This window comes from Gopherus flavomarginatus, chromosome 4, assembly GCF_025201925.1.
Source record: "Gopherus flavomarginatus isolate rGopFla2 chromosome 4, rGopFla2.mat.asm, whole genome shotgun sequence".
Classification (NCBI taxonomy): domain Eukaryota; kingdom Metazoa; phylum Chordata; order Testudines; family Testudinidae; genus Gopherus; species Gopherus flavomarginatus.
The window spans coordinates 29,192,627-29,210,751 of record NC_066620.1 but is presented as its reverse complement, the minus strand read 5'-3'; the positions used below and the strand labels follow the sequence as shown (position 1 = coordinate 29,210,751).

Genomic DNA, 18,125 nt, shown 5'->3' with positions numbered 1-18,125 from the left:
CGAAATGGACTCAGTTATTCCATAGGATTCTTTAAGGAGAAAAACATCCCCAACCTGAATGGTCTTGGATTTGGTTTGAGGATTATCTTTTGTGGGAGAGGACTGGCTGGTATTTGTCTTGTACCAGTGTTTATTCTTGGAATTATTACTAGAGTATGTCTTGGCATATAGTGCTGCGTATTAACACACCACAAATTTTAAAAAATGAAATGTTAAAAACTCAAATATACAGTACCTTTGGCATTTTTAGCATGTTGAATGGACTCTATAGTTTGTTTCATTACTCCATCTTCTGCTGCTACAACCAATATGACAATATCAGTGACCTGCGTACCCCTTGCCCTCATTGCTGAAAAGGCAGCGTGTCCTGGAGTATCAAGAAAAGTTATCTTTTCCCCAGAAGGCAAATGTACTGTGAAAACATAATTAAAACACGACATACTTTAAGCATGATCTTTCCCATTTTTTCTTTGAACTAATACACCTTCCTCCATGAACAATTTGTAGAACATCTATGAAAGTTAACATACTGTTTCTGTCATAGCAGATATCAAAAACGTTAAAAAAGCAGTGCTACTAATGAGCATAACACTGGAGACAAACTCAGCAGTTAAAGGATAACGACGAGTTTAATTTATAAAGACTGGGATTTCCAAGGAGGTCTAAGGCAGATCTGCAATCGAAACTGGATGCCTATTAAAAAGGAGCTGGGTTTCTGACTGCCTGAGTCCCCTTTGAAAATCTGTCATAGTGCCTTTTATCCATAAACATCCTAACATACGTACATTACCTCACCCACAACTGAAATATAGAACGAGTCTTGAGGTGAAGCACAGCAAGTCTTCAGTTTTAAAAAGCAACAGTATCCAACTGTTTAATATATAAAAAACTATATGCAACACTTTTAATCTATGTATTTCTAAGACTTTTATAAAACGTGGCTTATTTTACAGGCAGGGAAACTGAAGTACAAATATGAAATGACTTGCCCACAGTAAGGTCAGTGGCAGAGCTGTGAACAAAACAAAAGGATGATGAATCCAAATCCAACAGACTCTCCACTAGACCATGCTACCTCTCTCTAGGACGGGAAGGAAGAACAACATATGCAATTCTAACTACAAGAGGAATGGCAGATAGGCACACTACAGTTATGAAAACTGGGTCAGGATGCAGGGTTTTTTTTTCTGTCCTTACACTTGCAAGGATGCATGCAAAAAGTGCCATGGGATCTTTAATGTCCCCAAATGATCAAGACCTTATAGCATTTGTCAGGGTTCCCTCCCCACTCTGAAGTACAGATGTGGGGACCTGCATGAAAGACCCCCATAGCTTATATTCCACCAGCTTAGGTTAAAAACTTCCTCAAAGCACAAATTCCTTGCCCTGGGATGGTATCGCTGCCACCACCGAGTTAGACAAAGATTTGGGAAAAGGACCACTTGGAGTTCCTGTTTCCCCAAAATATTCCCCCAAGCATTTTCACCCCCTTTCCTGAGGAGGCTTGAGACATGCCAACCAAATAGGTAACCTACGTGACCAGACCCTTGGATTTTTAGGACACTAAAAACCCAATCAGATTCTTAAAAACAGAACTTTATTATAAAGAAAAAAAGTAAAAGCAGCACCTCTGTAAAATCAGGATGGAAGTTAATTTTACAGCGTAATCAGATTCAAAACACAGAGGATTTTGCCCTCTAGGCAAAACTTTAAAGTTACAAAAAAATAGGAATAAACCTCACTCTTAGCCTAGGGAAAATTCACAAGCCAAAACAAAAGATAATCTAACGCATTTCCTTCCTATTACTTACAATTTGTAATCTGAGCTGCTTAGTTCAGGTATGGCTTTAGGTGGTGTATTTTTCCTGTCCTGGTTCGTCACTGACCCAGAGAGAACACATAAAGAGAACACAAAATAAAAGTATCTTCTCCCCTTACTGGTCTTTTTGGTCAAGTGCTAACCAAGTTATTTGAGCTTCTTAACCCTTTACAAGTAAAAGAGGGATTTTATGCTACCCTTAATACTGTCATCAACATACAGCTATTTCAACATTGCAAATGGTATGCATAATGCTTTTAAGTTCCATCCAAGCAATATATTCATGTTTTTTTTCTGCTATATAGCAAAAAACCTTGCATACACACACACATACATATATGGTTAAATCATACCAAGAAAGGCACCAATATGCTGGGTGATGCCTCCCGCTTCCATTGCTGCCACTTGAGTTTTTCGTAGACTGTCAAGTAAAGTTGTTTTCCCATGGTCAACATGGCCCAATATAGTAACAACTGGAGGCCTCGGGGTTAATAAAGCTGGATCAGCAGGAGGCCTACAATTAATAGCAAAACATTAGTTTTGTCACACACTCTGTGTAATATCTATGGGCAATAATGATCTCTATGTATAATTAGTAGCCATGTATTACAGCTCAGCTTTTAATAGAACAGTCAAGTTCTTCCTCTAGTCTTCACAAAGAAAAAAATGTAACAAAAAAATCACTAAAGTATTTTTATCTCTTTATAGCAAACAATCTTATTTATGTCAGTATCAATTAATACAGCAACCCCAATCAGATGAAGCAACTAAAACAGAAGTCGTCTTAACACTGATATAGCAATTACATGGGCACAGGAATTAAACCAGAAGTTAAAATTTATTTTCTAAATATTATCAGCTGTGTATCCCAAATGTGCTATTTTAATAGTAGTAGGAAACAATCAAAAGAACAACCACAATTTTACCTTTTCACGGCATCTTTATTTTCTCTGACTTTTTCTTGTTTTAATTTTGCCCATTTGCATTTCATCCCTGATTTTTTAACAACTTCCTTAATCCAGACTTCTTCCAAAACTGAATCTGGTTCTAGTGAGTCTAGGGCAACACCTGTGAGTAGTAGGGCTTCATACACATGATCTGATTAAAGAAAATAGTAAAAACACTTAACAACACTTGATCCTCCAGAAGATACCTGGGACGGAGGTACCCATTAATGCAGTATGTGCTTTCATCCAATATTTCAGCTGCACTCAAGGAAATGCAGGGCAGTGAAGGAAAAGTAGCAGTTCTCCTTTCTTTTCTCGGTATGTTGGATGTGAATTAGTAGTGCAAATAAATGATTAATACACACAATAGTTAATGTACATCTTCCCAAGATACTCCATCTTGAATGTATTTTTACTTGTCCCAGATTAATATAAAACATTCCTATAATATTGTATATTTATATGGACCAATCATCTTCAATAAGCTATTCTGAAACAAGACTATCTAGTCAAATGACTTAATGATTTTATAAATACACACAACTTTCAGGTTTTTGATATATTTTTATCCTATGCACAGAGTAAATGACTAGTAATAGAACTGAAGTTTCAAGTACATCTGGTGATGCAAAACCTGGACAACTGGTAATGCAAAAAAAAGTATTTACTGGTGGTCCATGAGAATAGGCTGGTCACATGGCACTGGTTCCTCTTATTTCCAAGTGTTAAACTGCATTAGGGATTGCTGAAAACACTTTCCTTTATCACTTTCCCATTTAGTTCTATAGCAGCAGTTGCCAGAGATATATTATGCAATTGTGAATGCAGCGGGAGGGCGTACAATTGCAAATAGGAACCGGCTGAAGTTAACAGCCAAATTCTGCCCTCTAATGCATGCACAACCAAGGTTAAGACTCCCTTCCCCTACCAGGTTTCTGAGAAAGGTGAGCAAATGGGTTTATTCTGTAGACTTACCTCCTCTATTATCCCAGCCTATCCCATTAAAATTCATACTGAGTGTGCTAGAGCACCAACAAATAAAAGAACACTTTCTCCTATCACCTGTGGGACATTTTTTTAAAATGTCTAGGTTGGTCCAATTGTTTTATTTACTTATTCCAGTCCAAACATTTACCAGATCAAAGGAACTCAACTCATCTGAATTAGATGGCAGAGAAGTGCCACAGAGGATGACAAAATCTCAGGCAAATAGGTTCATTCCCCCTCTTTTGTAGTACTGGAAATGCAGGAAACAATGCAACAATTAAGAGTTGCTAATCAGTGACATACTGGAAAACTTAATGAGCCAGCAGACATCTCAGACATACACAAAGAGACATGACAGATTTTCTTTATTCTCAGCACAGTGCTGAGAAAGGCTATTAAGGTGGGCATTTACATGAGCATAGAATTACATAAAAAAACCTAAAAATTAGTATGATTCTGATAAACAATTGATTTCAGGCATCAATGGTATAATATATTTGCTGAAAGTGTAAAAATGTAGCACTATGCCCCTAAAACTTTATTAGTGTATATTAGTAAGTAAAGCTTTGTCTGCACTGGGAAATAGCCCAATTTCAGCCATCACTGCAGCTGCACCACTGCAAACCTCTAATGTAAATAAAGGAAATTGCAATTTGCATGGATGGAGGTTACTCCTGTTTCAAACAGATGTAAGGTCTACTGGTGTAAATCCCAGCTTTCTCTGCCTACATTTGAGTTTTGCACTAGTACAGCTACAGCAATGGTTGAAATTGAGACTAATTTCCAATGCAGACAAGGCCCACGTTGTTCTAGCTGACAAAATATTTTAGAAGAGTGGAATTATAATTGCTTGTTTGCTAGTGGAAAGTCAAGTACTAAATACGTGGCTCAAAATGTGCACTAAAATGGCAACACCACCATGATTTGTTTGGTCTTTTACCATCAGTTTTCAGGTTGGGGTCCTCGGCGCACCAAGCCTTTCCTGACTGATGTCTGCTGGAAAGCTGTGCTAAAGATGTAGGGTTAGAGTGGTGCTATGCTTCTGTACTGAAAATTTGATAAAAACAGTTGCATAATCCTAGTCAATTTCATTCACAATTTATCTAATACAATATGTAAAGCATTTCACCATAAGAAGATAGTGCTATTCTAATTTTCTACCTGTTGGCTGGAAAAGTGAAGAACATAGAGGAAAAAAGTCAGAAACAGAAGATGCAGGCTCACAGAGACATGCATTTAAAGAAAAGGTCACTCAAATAAGGCAAAAATATTTCTTATCTAACGGTGATGTTCCACAAAATGTTCATAATCAGGATTATATGAGTACTAACATTTTCTTTTCATTTTGTTAGAACTCTAATATAAGAAGTTTGTCTGGCAGTGAACAGGGGATTTATTGTGGATCCTGATGAGAAAAGATGAGGTAATCAAATTATAATATAGATAATTCCAGCATGACATTTCCTACAACATTCTTCAAAACTCCATTATTGTCTTAAATATAACACTGCTGGATCTTCATTCAAAGAATAAATTGGCTCACCTATGTCTTTATCCATAGCTCTTGCAAGATCTTCAACTGTCATCCTTGGCTGTATGTTTACCTCCTGCCTTTCTATTTTAAGTTTTATTGGCGGTAATTTCTGTTTCCCTGGTCTTTTCCCCTACAAAGGAGCAAGACATGTGCATAAGGATACACGGGTGGCATAAATTAAGGACATGCATCCAACAAAGTGGGTAGTCACCCACGAAAGCTCATGCTCCAGTACGTCTGTTAGTTTATAAGGTGCCACAGGACTCTTTGCTGCTTTTATAAATTAAGGAATGACTAATAAACAATATTTAAAGGACCAATGAAAACAAAAATTGTAAGTTGTAAACAGATATCTTTGCTTACATTACAAACAAATTACTGAAAGAACTGTTAAAATAGTGAATATTTTAAAAACCACTTTGTGGCATTTTTACTGTTTTTTGCATCTCTCATTTTGAACAATGAAAATAATTTCCACTTGTTTATAGTCAGTTTTTCTTTCAGATTTTTAGTGCTGCAACATTTGGATTTTAAAAACTTCAAATGAATGTCTGGTATTGGAGCTCTCTCCATCTACAAATATATTAATATGTTTTGTAAATCTAAAGTAAATTCTCTATACAGGGGAGTAACAATCTTATACACAGTAAATTCATTACTAACAGATTTATATAATGAACTAACTATTTATATAATGAAAATGCTCAAAAATTGATTTTTTTTTTGCACTTTGTATTTTCAGACAGGGATAAAGTAGTTGTTGGAACATGTTCATTACCTCCTTTGTAGCTAAAAGCCTATATTGTGAGAGCGCAACACCAAAGAATGCATTTGTTTGCCAGAGCTGTGGGTGCAGCTGAACTGGCCGCATGGTGTATGTGGATGACTGCACAGGCTTCCACTGTGTTCTGTGAATTTTCCTGTAAGAAAGACTATGCAGCTGTCTGAAAGCACAACGTAATTGGACCAGGTTTTCCAATTTCAGCATCATCCCTCGGTTCATGTCTTTACTGTGAATAGAAAAGATACAATGAAATCAGGGTGGATTTGATTTAAAACAAATTGATTTAAAAAAATCTGATTTAAATGAAAATAAGCCTGCTTTTCGACAATTCATAAAACTTGTCTTACGTCACTCCAAACTGAATCAATTATCATCCAATCACACTTCTAGAGAAGTATACAATGAACTTACTAGTTTGAAAAATGTCAATTATATAGACTGAAGATTAAAAAAAAAAATCCACAGCAAGTCCCCAAACAACAGGGTGGGTAAAAATCAATGATTAAAAAAAAAAAGTGGATTTTTTAAATTTAAATTGGATTTTTTTTTTTATAAAATACTTTTGAGGAAAAAACATATCTAAAGGTAGCTTTAATTAAGATACATTATAGTTCACAGATATCTCATCATGGAATAGGGATTATAAATTCTAATTCTATAGTATGAGACAATATATTCATGTAACGTTTAAGAAAATTCCAATAGTTCATGGATTAGAGACCCAATTTTATGGAGTTCCAGGGGCTTCTGTATAGATTATTTAGGTTAATCTTTCTATCTACCCAATGGGACTCAGTGCTCAGTCTAGATGATGCCATCAGAGATGCTTAGTTTTGCAGTTCTCAAACTGTGGATGTGTCTCCAGAGATAACATACTTGTTAACAGCAAAAATGTTTTAAAATAAATAAATATACAGAGGTGAGAAATAACAGATCTCAACCCTGTTGTACCTCTGCAAATTTGTTTACACAGAGTCAATCCCTCACCTCTCTCTAAAAATGCAAAGTTTCAGAAAGTTCAAAGAATAGAAGATTGTTGGGGGCAGAATAGATCTGGACAAGCAGTCTGGAGATAAATGTGAGAAGGGAGGGACAGACAGTAGAAACAAAAGTGAAATTGTTTGAGCAGCATATTCCAGAAGTTGGTGTTGGTCCTGCTTTGAGCAGCGGATTGGATTATATGACCTCTTGAGGTCTCCTCCAACGCTAATATTCTATGATTCTAGGTCTTGAGGTCTTTTCGAGTGTAGCCTTCATTGATTTGAGATCTATCATACCATTCTCTCACTAGAAGGGAAAACCTAGAATGGCAGCAGGCCATAAAAGAGACCCAGTTTGGGAATATTTTAATGAAGTTCCTCTACCTGTGGGTAAGACAGGCATGCGTGCAAAATGCAAAGAGTGCAACAAAGAAATGCAAGGCCTGGTTGCCTGAATGAAACAACATCATGAGAGGTGTTCCTTCTCAGGAGGAAGCTGCATTGAAGATGATAAAAGGAACATGTCTGAACATGCAGGATCTTCAGGTTGGTAAACTTTTTTATTTCATACTTCTTTCTTAAGGACTGCCGGTCTTCCTTCTGGACTATTCTTGAATTCTCAGGTTTGAGCAAAAAAAATAGCTGTTAGTACCAGAGAGTAACTATCATTTTAGATGCAGCTGTGATAAAAAATAAATAGCTGATATAAGCAGATCATCCTTTTACAATTTCACCTTTAAAGCAGTACTGAGTGTCAGTGAATGCAATGAGTAATACTAAATGAGCAGTATGGTAATAATAATTAAATAACTGCATTGGCCTATTTTGTTTAGGAGAATCCATCGTCAACATATAAGATTCTAAAGACTATCCACTTTCAAGATTGCCATCATTTTCTATAGTTTCAGAGTTATCTGCCAACGACAGTGTTTCAGTCACATCATGTATGTCACATAGCTACAGTACAACACCTATAGCAAAAAGTAAAAAAAAACATCATCTAGAAACAACCATAAATAAGTTTGTGATAAACACCAGCAGATTACAAAAAGAGGCAAATGATGAAAAAATTGCCAGGTTTGTTTATGCAACAAACTCTCCTTGCCATATGATTCAGAACCTACACTTCATTAACATGGTTCAGTCATTAAGACCAGGATACAGTCCACCAAGCAGAGGCAATGTCACAGGCAAATTGCTGGATAAAGTATATGAAAGAGAAATTGAGCAGTGTGCAAAAGATTTAGAGGGTAAAATTGTTAACCTGAGGCTTGATGGGTGGAGCAATGTCCACAATGATCCTGTTGTCTGTGCTTACATGACAACAGAAGGGAATGTCTTCCTTACAGAAACATTTGATACATCAGGAAATGCGCACACAGCAGAATACTTTCAAGAAGCAGCAGTAGAAGCTATAACAAGCTGTAAAAAAAAAATTCAAATGTCTAGAACACAGGTTGGTCACAGACAATGCTGCAAATGTATCCAAAATGAGAAGAAATTATTTAGAAGAGAGTCCTAAGCTAATAACATAGCGGTTGCAGTGTTCATTTGATGCACCTCCTAGCCAAAGACTTCAGCGTTCCAGAAATTGCAAAATATTTCCGTAACAACCACTTTGCAGCAGCTGCTCTGAAAAAAGTGGGAGGAACCAAGCTAACTCTCCTAGAAGATGGGTGATGGAACTCAGTAATGAACTGTTTTGAGCACTATCTCAAGAATTGGCCTAATCTGATGACAGTTTGTGAACAAAATTGTGAAAAAAACAGAGGGCACTGTCACAGCCAAAGTTCTCAACATTGGGCTTAAGAGATATGTTGAACACATGCTGTGTGCCCTGAAGCCTATTTCTGTAGCCTTGAACAACATGCAGGGAAATAGCTGTTTTATTGATGACTCTGTTGACATTTGGAAGGATCTGAGTGAGATCTTAAAAGGAGAAACTTGCAATGACAGAATTAAATTACAAGCATTAAAAAAAGAATGGGACAAGCACTATCTGCATCTCATTTTCTTGCAAATATTCTCAATACTCGGTACAGGGTCAGACCTTAACTGCTAAAGAAGAGGAGTTGGCTATGACATGGACACCCAGCAATCATCCCTCCATAATGCCAACTATGCCAAAGAGGGCTTTATAAAGCCACGCACAAGCAACCAGGGAGCTTTGCGACCAGGTGCTGCTAACAGGGAGTTTTGCAAGGGAGTTCTCCAGGTGAAGGAGGAGCAAAAACTGCATCTGTGGGGTAAGTGACTGTCTATAGCATGTGTTTGTTTGTGTTTGGGGGTTACTTGCTGTGTGCTGAGCTTGTGTTTGTCAGTCTGTCCGTCTGGTTGTTTGAAGGACCATGTGCTGTGGCTGGCAGTTGGAGGCTCTGAGCTTCAAATGAAGGTTTGAAAGCTAGAAGCCTCTGGTAATTGGCTGAGCCTTAATCAGTGGGCAGGGCATTCACTCAGGCCAGGGCTTTATAAAACCGTGCACAAGCAATCAGGGAGCTTTGCGGCCAGGGGCTGCTAACAAGGAGTTTTGCAAGGGAGTTGGAAAGGGAGTGGGGGTCCTTGTCAGTTCTATCTGTGCCCCTTTAGTCCCCTTAAAACCCATAAACCAAACTACATTCAAAACCTCTTCTTTTAAACCACCCTTTCATTAACTAGGAGACAATGCAGGCAGAAGCCCAGCAGCAGAGTGGGGGCTATCCAGTTTATTGCACTAAGTGCAGCATGTATGATTATCTTCTCTGTGGGCAGGTGGCGTATGTGTGCAATTGGTGCAAGGAGCTTCTGGCCCTCAGAGACCACGTACAGACTTTGGAGGCCAGGGCGGAGGAATTGGAGGAGCTAAAAGAGGCAGAGAGGTATGTTGATGAGGTTTTCTGAGACACTGTAGAATTGTCCCACCTCTGGTCAGACAGCCCCTGCGTTGTTGAGGAGGAAGAAAGGCCCAGGGAAGCAGAGCAGTCAATGGGAGCAGAGGGAAACCTTCCCATAGTTGGGACTCTCCTTCCAGATGGTGCTGGGGTTGCCTCTCGCACTGAGGTTACATCTCCGGAGCAGGGAACTCCAGTTGCTTGGAAAAGGCAGGTGTTAGTAATGGGAGATTTGATCATTAAAAACGCAGATAGCTGGGTTTGTGATGGCCAGGAGAACCGTATGGTGACTTGCCTGCCTGGTGCAAAGGTTGCAGATCTCTCGAGGCATCTAGACAGACTTATGTGTAGTGCTGGGGAGGAGCCGGTGGTCGTGGTACATGTAGGTGACATAGGGAAGGATAGGAGAGATGTCCCGGAAGCCAAATTTAGGCTGCTAGGGAAGAGATTGAAATCCAGGATCTCTATGGTGGCATTCTCAGAAATGCTCCCAGTTCCACACGCAGGGCCAGGTAGGCAGACAGAGCTTCAGAGTCTCAATGCATGGGATGAGATGATGGTGTAGAGAGGAGGGGTTTACATTCATTAGGAACTGGGGAAACTTTTGGGATGGGGGGGGGAGCCTATATAGGAGAGATGGGCTCCACCTAAATCAAAGTGGTACCAGACTGCTGGCACTAAACATTAAAAAGGTTGTAGAGCAATTTTTAAACTAGGAGATGGGGGAAAGCCGACTGCTGCAGAGGAGCATGTGGATCGGACACAGACTTCTCTTAGGGGAGATTCTGATGATAGAGAATCTCCAGGTTATAGTCAGGAGCAGAAGACGGAAGAGGAAAATGTAAGGGCCAGATCAGATGATAAACAGTCACATAAAAAAGAATCTGACACATCAGAAAAGAGCAGACAAATAAATAGGGACAAGTTTTTAAAGTGCTTGTAAACAAATGCTAGAAGTCTAAATAATAAGATGGGTGAACTAGAGTGCCTTGTGATAAAGGAGGATATTGATATAATAGGCATCACAGAAACCTGGTGGGCTGAGAGCAATCAATGGGACACAATCATTCCGGGATATAAAATATATCGGAAGGACAGAACAGGTCATGCAGGGGGAAGAGTGGCACTATATGTGAAAGAAAATGTAGATTAAAATGAAGTAAAAATCTTAAGCCAACCCACATGTTCCATAGAATCTCTATGGATAGAAATGTAATGCTTTAATAAAAATATAACATTAGGGATCTATTATCGATCACCTGATCAGGACAGTAATAGATGATGATGAAATGCTAAGGGAAATTAGAGAGGCTATCAAAATTAAGAACCCAATAATAGTGGGGGATTTCAATTATCCCCATATTAACTGGGAACATTTCACTTCAGGATGAAATGTAGAGATAAAATTTCTCGATACTTTAAATGATTGCTTCATGGAGCAGCTGGTATGGGAACCCACAAGGGGAGAGGCAACTCTAGATTTAATCCTGAGTGGAGCACAGGAGCTGGTCCAAGAGGTAACTATAGCAGGACTGCTCAGAAATAGTGACCATAATATAACAATATTTAACATCCCTGTGGTGGGAAGAACATCTCAACAGCCCAACACTGTGGCATTTCATTTCAAAAGCGGGAACTATACAAAAATGAGGGGGTTAGTTAAACAAAAGTTAAAAGGTACAGTGACTAAAGTGAAATACCTGCAGGTTGCATGGATGCTTTTTAAAGACACCATAATAGAGGCCCAACTTCAATAAATACCCCAAATTAAGAAACACAGTAAAAGAACTAAAAAAGTGCCACCATGGCTTAACAACCATGTAAAAGAAGCAGTGAGAGATAAATAGACTTCCTTTAAAAAGTGGAAGTCAAATCCTAATGAGGTAAATAGAAAGGAGCATAAACACTGCCAAATTAAGTGCAAGAGTGTAATAAGAAAAGTCAAAGAGGAGTTTGAAGAACGGCTAGTCAAAAACTCCAAAGGTGGTAATAAAATGTTTTTAAGTACATCAGAAGCAGGAAGCTTGCTAAACAACTAGCGGTGCCCCTTGACAATCGAGATACAAAAGGAGCGCTTAAAAATGATAAAGTCATTGCAGAGAAACTAAATGGATTCTTTGCTTCAGTCTTCACGGCTGAGGACGTTAAGGAGATTCCCAAACCTGAGCTGGCTTTTATAGGTGACAAATCTGAGGAACTGTCACAGACTGAAGTGTCACTAGAGGAGGTTTTGGAATTGATTGATAAATTCAACATTAACAAGTCACCGGGACCAGATGGCATTCACCCAAGAGTTCTGAAAGAACTCAAATCTGAAGTTGCGGAACTATTAACTAAGGTTTATAACCTGTCCTTTAAATCAGCTTCGGTACCCAATGACTGCAAGTTAGCTAATGTAACGCCAATATTTAAAAAGGGCTCTAGAGGTGATCCTGGCAATTACAGACAGGCAAGTCTAACATCGGTACCGGGCAAATTAATGGAAACAATGGTTAAGAATAAAATTGTCAGACAGATAGAAAAACAAACTGTTGAGCAATAGTCAACATGGTTTCTGTAAAGGGAAATCATGTCTTACTAATCTATTAGAGTTCTTTGAAGGGGTCAAAGAACACGTGGACAAGGAGGATCCAGTAGACATAGTGTACTTAGATTTCCAGAAAGCCTTTGACAAGGTCCCTCACCAAAGGCTCTTATGTAAATTAAGCTGTCATGGAATAAAAGGGAAGGTCCTTTCATGGACTGAGAAATGGTTAAAAGACAGAGAACTAAGGGTAGGAATTAATAGTAAATTCTCTGAATGGAGAGGGGTAACTAGTGGTGTTCCCCAAGGGTCAGTCCTAGGACCAATCCTATTCAATTTATTCATAAATGATCTGGAGAAAGAGGTAAACAGTGAGGTGGCAAAGTTTGCAGATGATACTAAACTACTCAAGATAGTTAAAACCAAAGCAGATTTTGAAGAACTTCAAAAAGATCTCACAAAACTAAGTGACTGGGCAACAAAATGGCAAATGAAATTTAATGTGGATAAATGTAAAGTAATGCACATTGGAAAAAATAACCCCATACAGTATGACGGGGGCTAATTTAGCTACAGCGAGTCAGGAAATAGATCTTGGAGTCATCGTGGATAGTTCTCTGAAAATGTCCACGCAGTGTGCAGAGGTGGTCAAAAAAGCAAACAGAATGTTAGGAATCATTAAAAAGGGGATAGAAAATAAGATTGAGAATATATTATTGCCCTTGTATAAATCCATGGTATGCCCACATCTTGTATACTGTGTACAGATGTGGTCTCCTCATCTCAAAAAAGATATTCTAACACTAGAAAAGGTTCAGAAAAGGGCAACTAAAATGATTAGGGCTTTGGAGAGGGTTCCATATGAGGAAAGATTAAAGAGGCGAGGACTCTTCAGCTTGGAAAAGAGGAGACTAAGGGGGGATATGATAGAGGTATATAAAATCATGAGTGATGTGGAGAAAGTGGATAAGGAAAAGTTATTTACTTATTCCCATAATACAAGAACTAGGGGTCACCAAATGAAATTAATAGGCAGCAGGTTTAAAACAAATAAAGGAAGTTCTTCTTCACGCAGCGCACAGTCAACTTGTGGAACTCCTTACCTGAGGAGGTTGTGAAGGCTAGGACTATAACAGTGTTTAAAAGAGAACTAGATAAAGTCATGGTGGTTAAGTCCATAAATGGCTATTAGCCAGGAAGGATAAAGAATGGTGTCCCTAGCCTCTGTTCGTCAGAGGATGGAGATGGATGGCAGGAGAGAGATCACTTGATCATTGTCTGTTAGGTTCACTCCCTCTGGGGCACCTGGCATTGGTCACTGTTGGTAGACAGATACTGGGCTAGATGGACCTTTGGTCTGACCCGGTAAGGCTGTTCTTATAATAAACCTCAAAGCTAAGGGTGAACCATTCAAGAAATATAAGTTTGCTGATGATGATTTAAAGAAAGTCACACCAGTGAACTGGTGGAAGTCACTTAAGCATTGGATTCTGAGCCTGTTGAAGTGATAATCTCACTTTTAACAGCAGTAGCTTCTTCTGCCAGTGTAGATAGTCCAAAGGAAGAAAATATTCTAATTCACTGCAAATTGAGAAATGTTTAGGACCTGAAAAAGCAGGAAAGCTTGTTTTTCTTTTCCAGATTATGAACAAACAGGAAAATGAAGGTGAAGACCAATGAGTTAGCTGCAGAAGCCAATATTTTAAGTTTCTCATGTTGACCTGGCTGACACAGTCAATTTAATTTTTTTTAATTTCATTTAACTATTTTAGTTAAAAATAATTTAAAAAAAACCAAAACTGATTTTAGAATACTGCATACAGATGTGGTCTCATCTCAAAAAAGATATACTGGCATTAGAAAAGGTTCAGAGAAGGGCAACTAAAATGATTAGGGGTTTGGAACGGGTCCCATATGATGAGAGATTAAAGATGCCAGACTTTTCAGCTTGGAAAAGAGGAGACTAAGGGGGGATATGATAGAGGTATATAAAATCATGAATGGTGAGGAGAAGTGAATAAGGAAAAGTTATTTACTTATTCCCATAATACAAGAACTAGAGGTCATCAAATGAAATTAATAGGCAGCAGGTTTAAAACAAATAAAAGGAAGTTCTTCTTCACGCAGCACACAGTCAACTTGTGGAACTCCTTGCCTGAGGAGGTTGTGAAGGCTAGGACTATAACAGAGTTTAAAAGAGAACTGGATAAATTCATGGAGGTGAAGTCCATTAATGGCTATTAGCCAGGATGGGTAAGGAATGGTATCCCTACCCTCTGTTGTCAGAGGTTGGTGATGGGTGGCAGGAGAGAGCTCACTTGATCATTATCTGTTGGGTTCACTCCCTTTGGGGCACCTGGCATTGGCCACTGTCAATAGACAGGATACTGGGCTGGATGGACCTCTTATGTTCTAAAATACTTGTATGTCTAACTAAATTCAAAAAATATGCCTGTTTTGTTAAAATATTATATGTTTGCTCTTGAAGGAAAAAAAATCCAGAATACATAATGTTCCTGTTCTAATTAAATAAAACAATTTAAATCTCTGCCTGGTGATGTTCTCCTTCCAATACAGCATGGCAAGAAAATCCTCCAAATATTAATGATTAAACTGTTGAACTGGAGATAGTTCACCTCCCAATGACTTCATAAATATCTGTTTCAATTACCTTTGGTAAATGAAATAAGCAATCATTCATTTTCTGATATAGCTGTAAAACTAATCTGAAAAGTTTTCAAAATAAATCTCTTAAAAATGTATAGCGTGTACCTTCTAAAAATGAATCCTACATCTTTCTCTGAGTTGTGAAGAATATGTACTAAGGTCATTATAACCAACAAGAATGCACTTTCATGTAGAAATCCATGATTAAATCAAGGCTTCCTGACTACTGATTTAAATCAAATTGATTTAAATCAAATCCACCCTGCCAAATATAACAAAAATCTTAATTCTAATGTGTGTGATTGTTCAACAATTTTTTTTTCCTATTGAACAAATCATAAAATCATAGAGTAGTGTTGGAAGAGACCTCAGGAGGTCATCTAGTCCACCCCTGTGCTCAAAGCAGGACCAACACCAACTAAATCATCCAAGCCAGAGCTTTGTCAAGCCTGACCTTAAAACATCTAAGGATGGAGATTCCACCACCTTCCTAGATAACCCATTCCAGTGCTTCACCCACCCTCCTAGTGAAATCATGTTTCCTAATATCCAACCTAGACTGCCCCCACTTGCAACTTGAGACCATTGCTCCTTGTTTTGTCATTTGCCACCACTGAGAACAACCAGGCTCCATCCTCTTTGGAACCTCCCTTCAGGTAGCTGAAGGCTGCTAGCAAATCCCACCTCACTCTTCTGCAGACTAAATAAGCCCAGTTCCCTCAGCCTATCCTCATAAATCATGTGCCTCAGCCCCCTTGATATATGGCACATCTATTGAAAACTAATGATACATAGAAATGAAGAAACCTGTGATTTTCTTTACTCGTGGCAATTAAGTTTCACATCTGAGTTTTGGACAGAAACTGCACTGGCTGCGTTGGTCACTCATCTCCCCCTGCCAATAGATGAGGGTTAAACATTCATTCTAATTTTGCATAGTCTGCCTTTGCAATTCTTTATCACTTGCAACTATTGACAAACATGAAGCTTTTAGAATGGCTCACTTTTATCTTTCAACCCCAAAGGTGCCCTTACATGGGGTTCTACATCATCATCCCGCCTATTATGTTAGTAAGAGGGGACATGGGCGTAGTGTCTTTGTTATGATGACAATACTCATTGCTATAGCAGCTGCTCACATCCATGACACTATGGTTTGGAAGAGGGGCTAACCTCACTAAACCTCAATGACAGATACAGTGGTATCTATATCTAGGTTCATAGATTTTAAGGCTGGCAGGGACCATAGTAATATAATCTGATATCCTGCCTAACACAGACCATAAGTACTTATATGGCCCATAGCACTGTAGTATCTAGGAATTCTGGATGAAAGCATGTGAACGTTACACTGGCACCCCTGATGACTGAGTGCAGTTGTGTTTTGTAACACAGGTCCTCAATCTGGGAGTTTATTAGATCACAGGCTGCTTCTAGATGCCAGATAACAGCTGTAGCCAGGAGTACTTTTTTTTATCTTGAGCCTATCATCAGACCACAAACTGTTTTTCTGAATGTCAGTCTTGTTATTCTTCTCACATCCATGTCACCCTGAAACCAGGCCACCACAAGGCACACTACCCCGAGCCTATCACTGATTGCAGACACAGGGAAACAGAGGCTAGTACCGAATGTGGCAGCCCACTTGTGCTGAGGGTAAGAAGCACCACCTCACCTCAGACCTATGCTCCAAGCTGACATCTTTCAGTAGGGTGACCAGACTGTCCCAATTTTATAGGGACAGTCCCAATTTTGGGGTCCTTTTTCTTATATGGGTTCCTATTACCCCCCTGTCATCCCGATTTTTCACACTTGCTGTCTGGTCACCCTCGCTTTCAGCCAGAGCTCAAGCCGGCTGAGAAATGGGGTCTCCTTGAGCGATACCGGCTCCGCTCAGCCGGAGGCGCTGCTCACAGTCAGGCTCTTTCGGCTGAACAGGGCGAGCAGGGCGTGTTCCTCAAGGGGCCCTCACCCTCGGCCTACCCCAGGCTCCGCAGGGGGGCACCTTAGTGCCCCCAGCCCCGCCTTGCCCGGGCACAGGATGTTGGGGTGGGGGGGCAGCAGCCGGGGAGCGCACACCGAGGCCTTTCTCAACACCCTAGCGCCGCAGTCACTGAGAACGAGCAGCGCCGGGGCTGACTGGGAGGGACGCGTGCGACACGGGAACTGCTCAGCCCCGAGGGGTCCAGCCCTGCGGCCGGCTCCGCGCGCCCTCAGGTAAGCGCCGCCTTACCTGCCACGAGCCGCGAGCGCGCCGGAAACGCCGCGGAGCGCGCCGAGACACGTGACCCATTGAGAGGCGCGGCAGAGGGCGCAACCGGGAAGGGGCATTGACAGCGGAGCGGAGTTCGCCGGGGCCGAGGCTAGAGGCCGTCGGCTTCGCGTGCGGAGCACCGGAAGTGGGAGCGCAAAGGGGACGGGCACGGCTGCGCTGTCAGTGGAAATACAGCGGCAGGCTGGGCCCCGGGCAGGGCCTGAGCCAAACAACGCCTGCTCTCGATTCCTTACTGTGGGTGCACTGAGCATGCGCATCCGAACTGCGCATGACGAGTAACGTTCGCTGTCGCCGCTGCCCTCTCTCTGCCCTCACTTCTACTGCCTCCTGGGGGGCGGGGAGGGTTAAAAGGATCAAGCGGCAAATCACAGCGGGGGTGCTGCCAGGGTCTGAACGGGGGCCAGAAATTTACGGGCGGGGGGATCAAGCTGCTGGAGGTAGTGGCAGGAGAGGGGCTGAGGGGGAAAATCGGGGGTGGTGGTAGCCGGGGTTAAGCCGGGTGGGGAGACGTTGCCAGACCGGGGACAAAGCCCCGTTTAGGGAGGGGGGGGGAGCAGTGACCCCGTGGGAGGAGCCACCTGCTGTGCTCGCTGGGAGGGGTGGGGGCAGAGGCTGTTCTCCTGCTCACAGAACGGTGCATGTCAGCCCCGGAGCGGGGGGCGGGTTCCCGGGGCTGGGACTTAAAGGCACAGGCCTCCCAATTCGCAGACCGTCAGCTTAGACACCGCAGCTCCTCTCTAG

The 18,125-nt window shown here is 40.7% G+C and overlaps 1 protein-coding gene across 4 annotated transcripts in view; it reads right to left on the bottom strand.

Annotated features, from left to right (window-relative positions):
• Nucleotides 1-17,872, bottom strand: part of MTIF2 (mitochondrial translational initiation factor 2) — a 41,637-nt gene extending 23,765 nt beyond the window's left edge. Inside the window, exons 1-7 of one of the 4 annotated variants that reach the window (XM_050951821.1) lie at nt 17,350-17,437; nt 15,917-16,004; nt 6,066-6,297; nt 5,297-5,417; nt 2,746-2,917; nt 2,173-2,333; nt 236-412 (exon numbers count right to left, since the gene is read on the bottom strand). In XM_050951821.1, the coding sequence (XP_050807778.1) occupies nt 236-412; nt 2,173-2,333; nt 2,746-2,917; nt 5,297-5,417; nt 6,066-6,290 (856 nt within the window). In that variant the 5' untranslated portion in view covers nt 6,291-6,297; nt 15,917-16,004; nt 17,350-17,437. Of the gene's footprint in view, nt 1-235; nt 413-1,811; nt 1,874-2,172; nt 2,334-2,745; nt 2,918-5,296; nt 5,418-6,065; nt 6,298-15,916; nt 16,005-17,349 lie in introns of those variants that run through there. The other 3 variants (XM_050951820.1, XM_050951822.1, XM_050951823.1) reach the window with 3 other exon arrangements.
• Between the last annotated feature and the right edge of the window lie 253 nt (nt 17,873-18,125).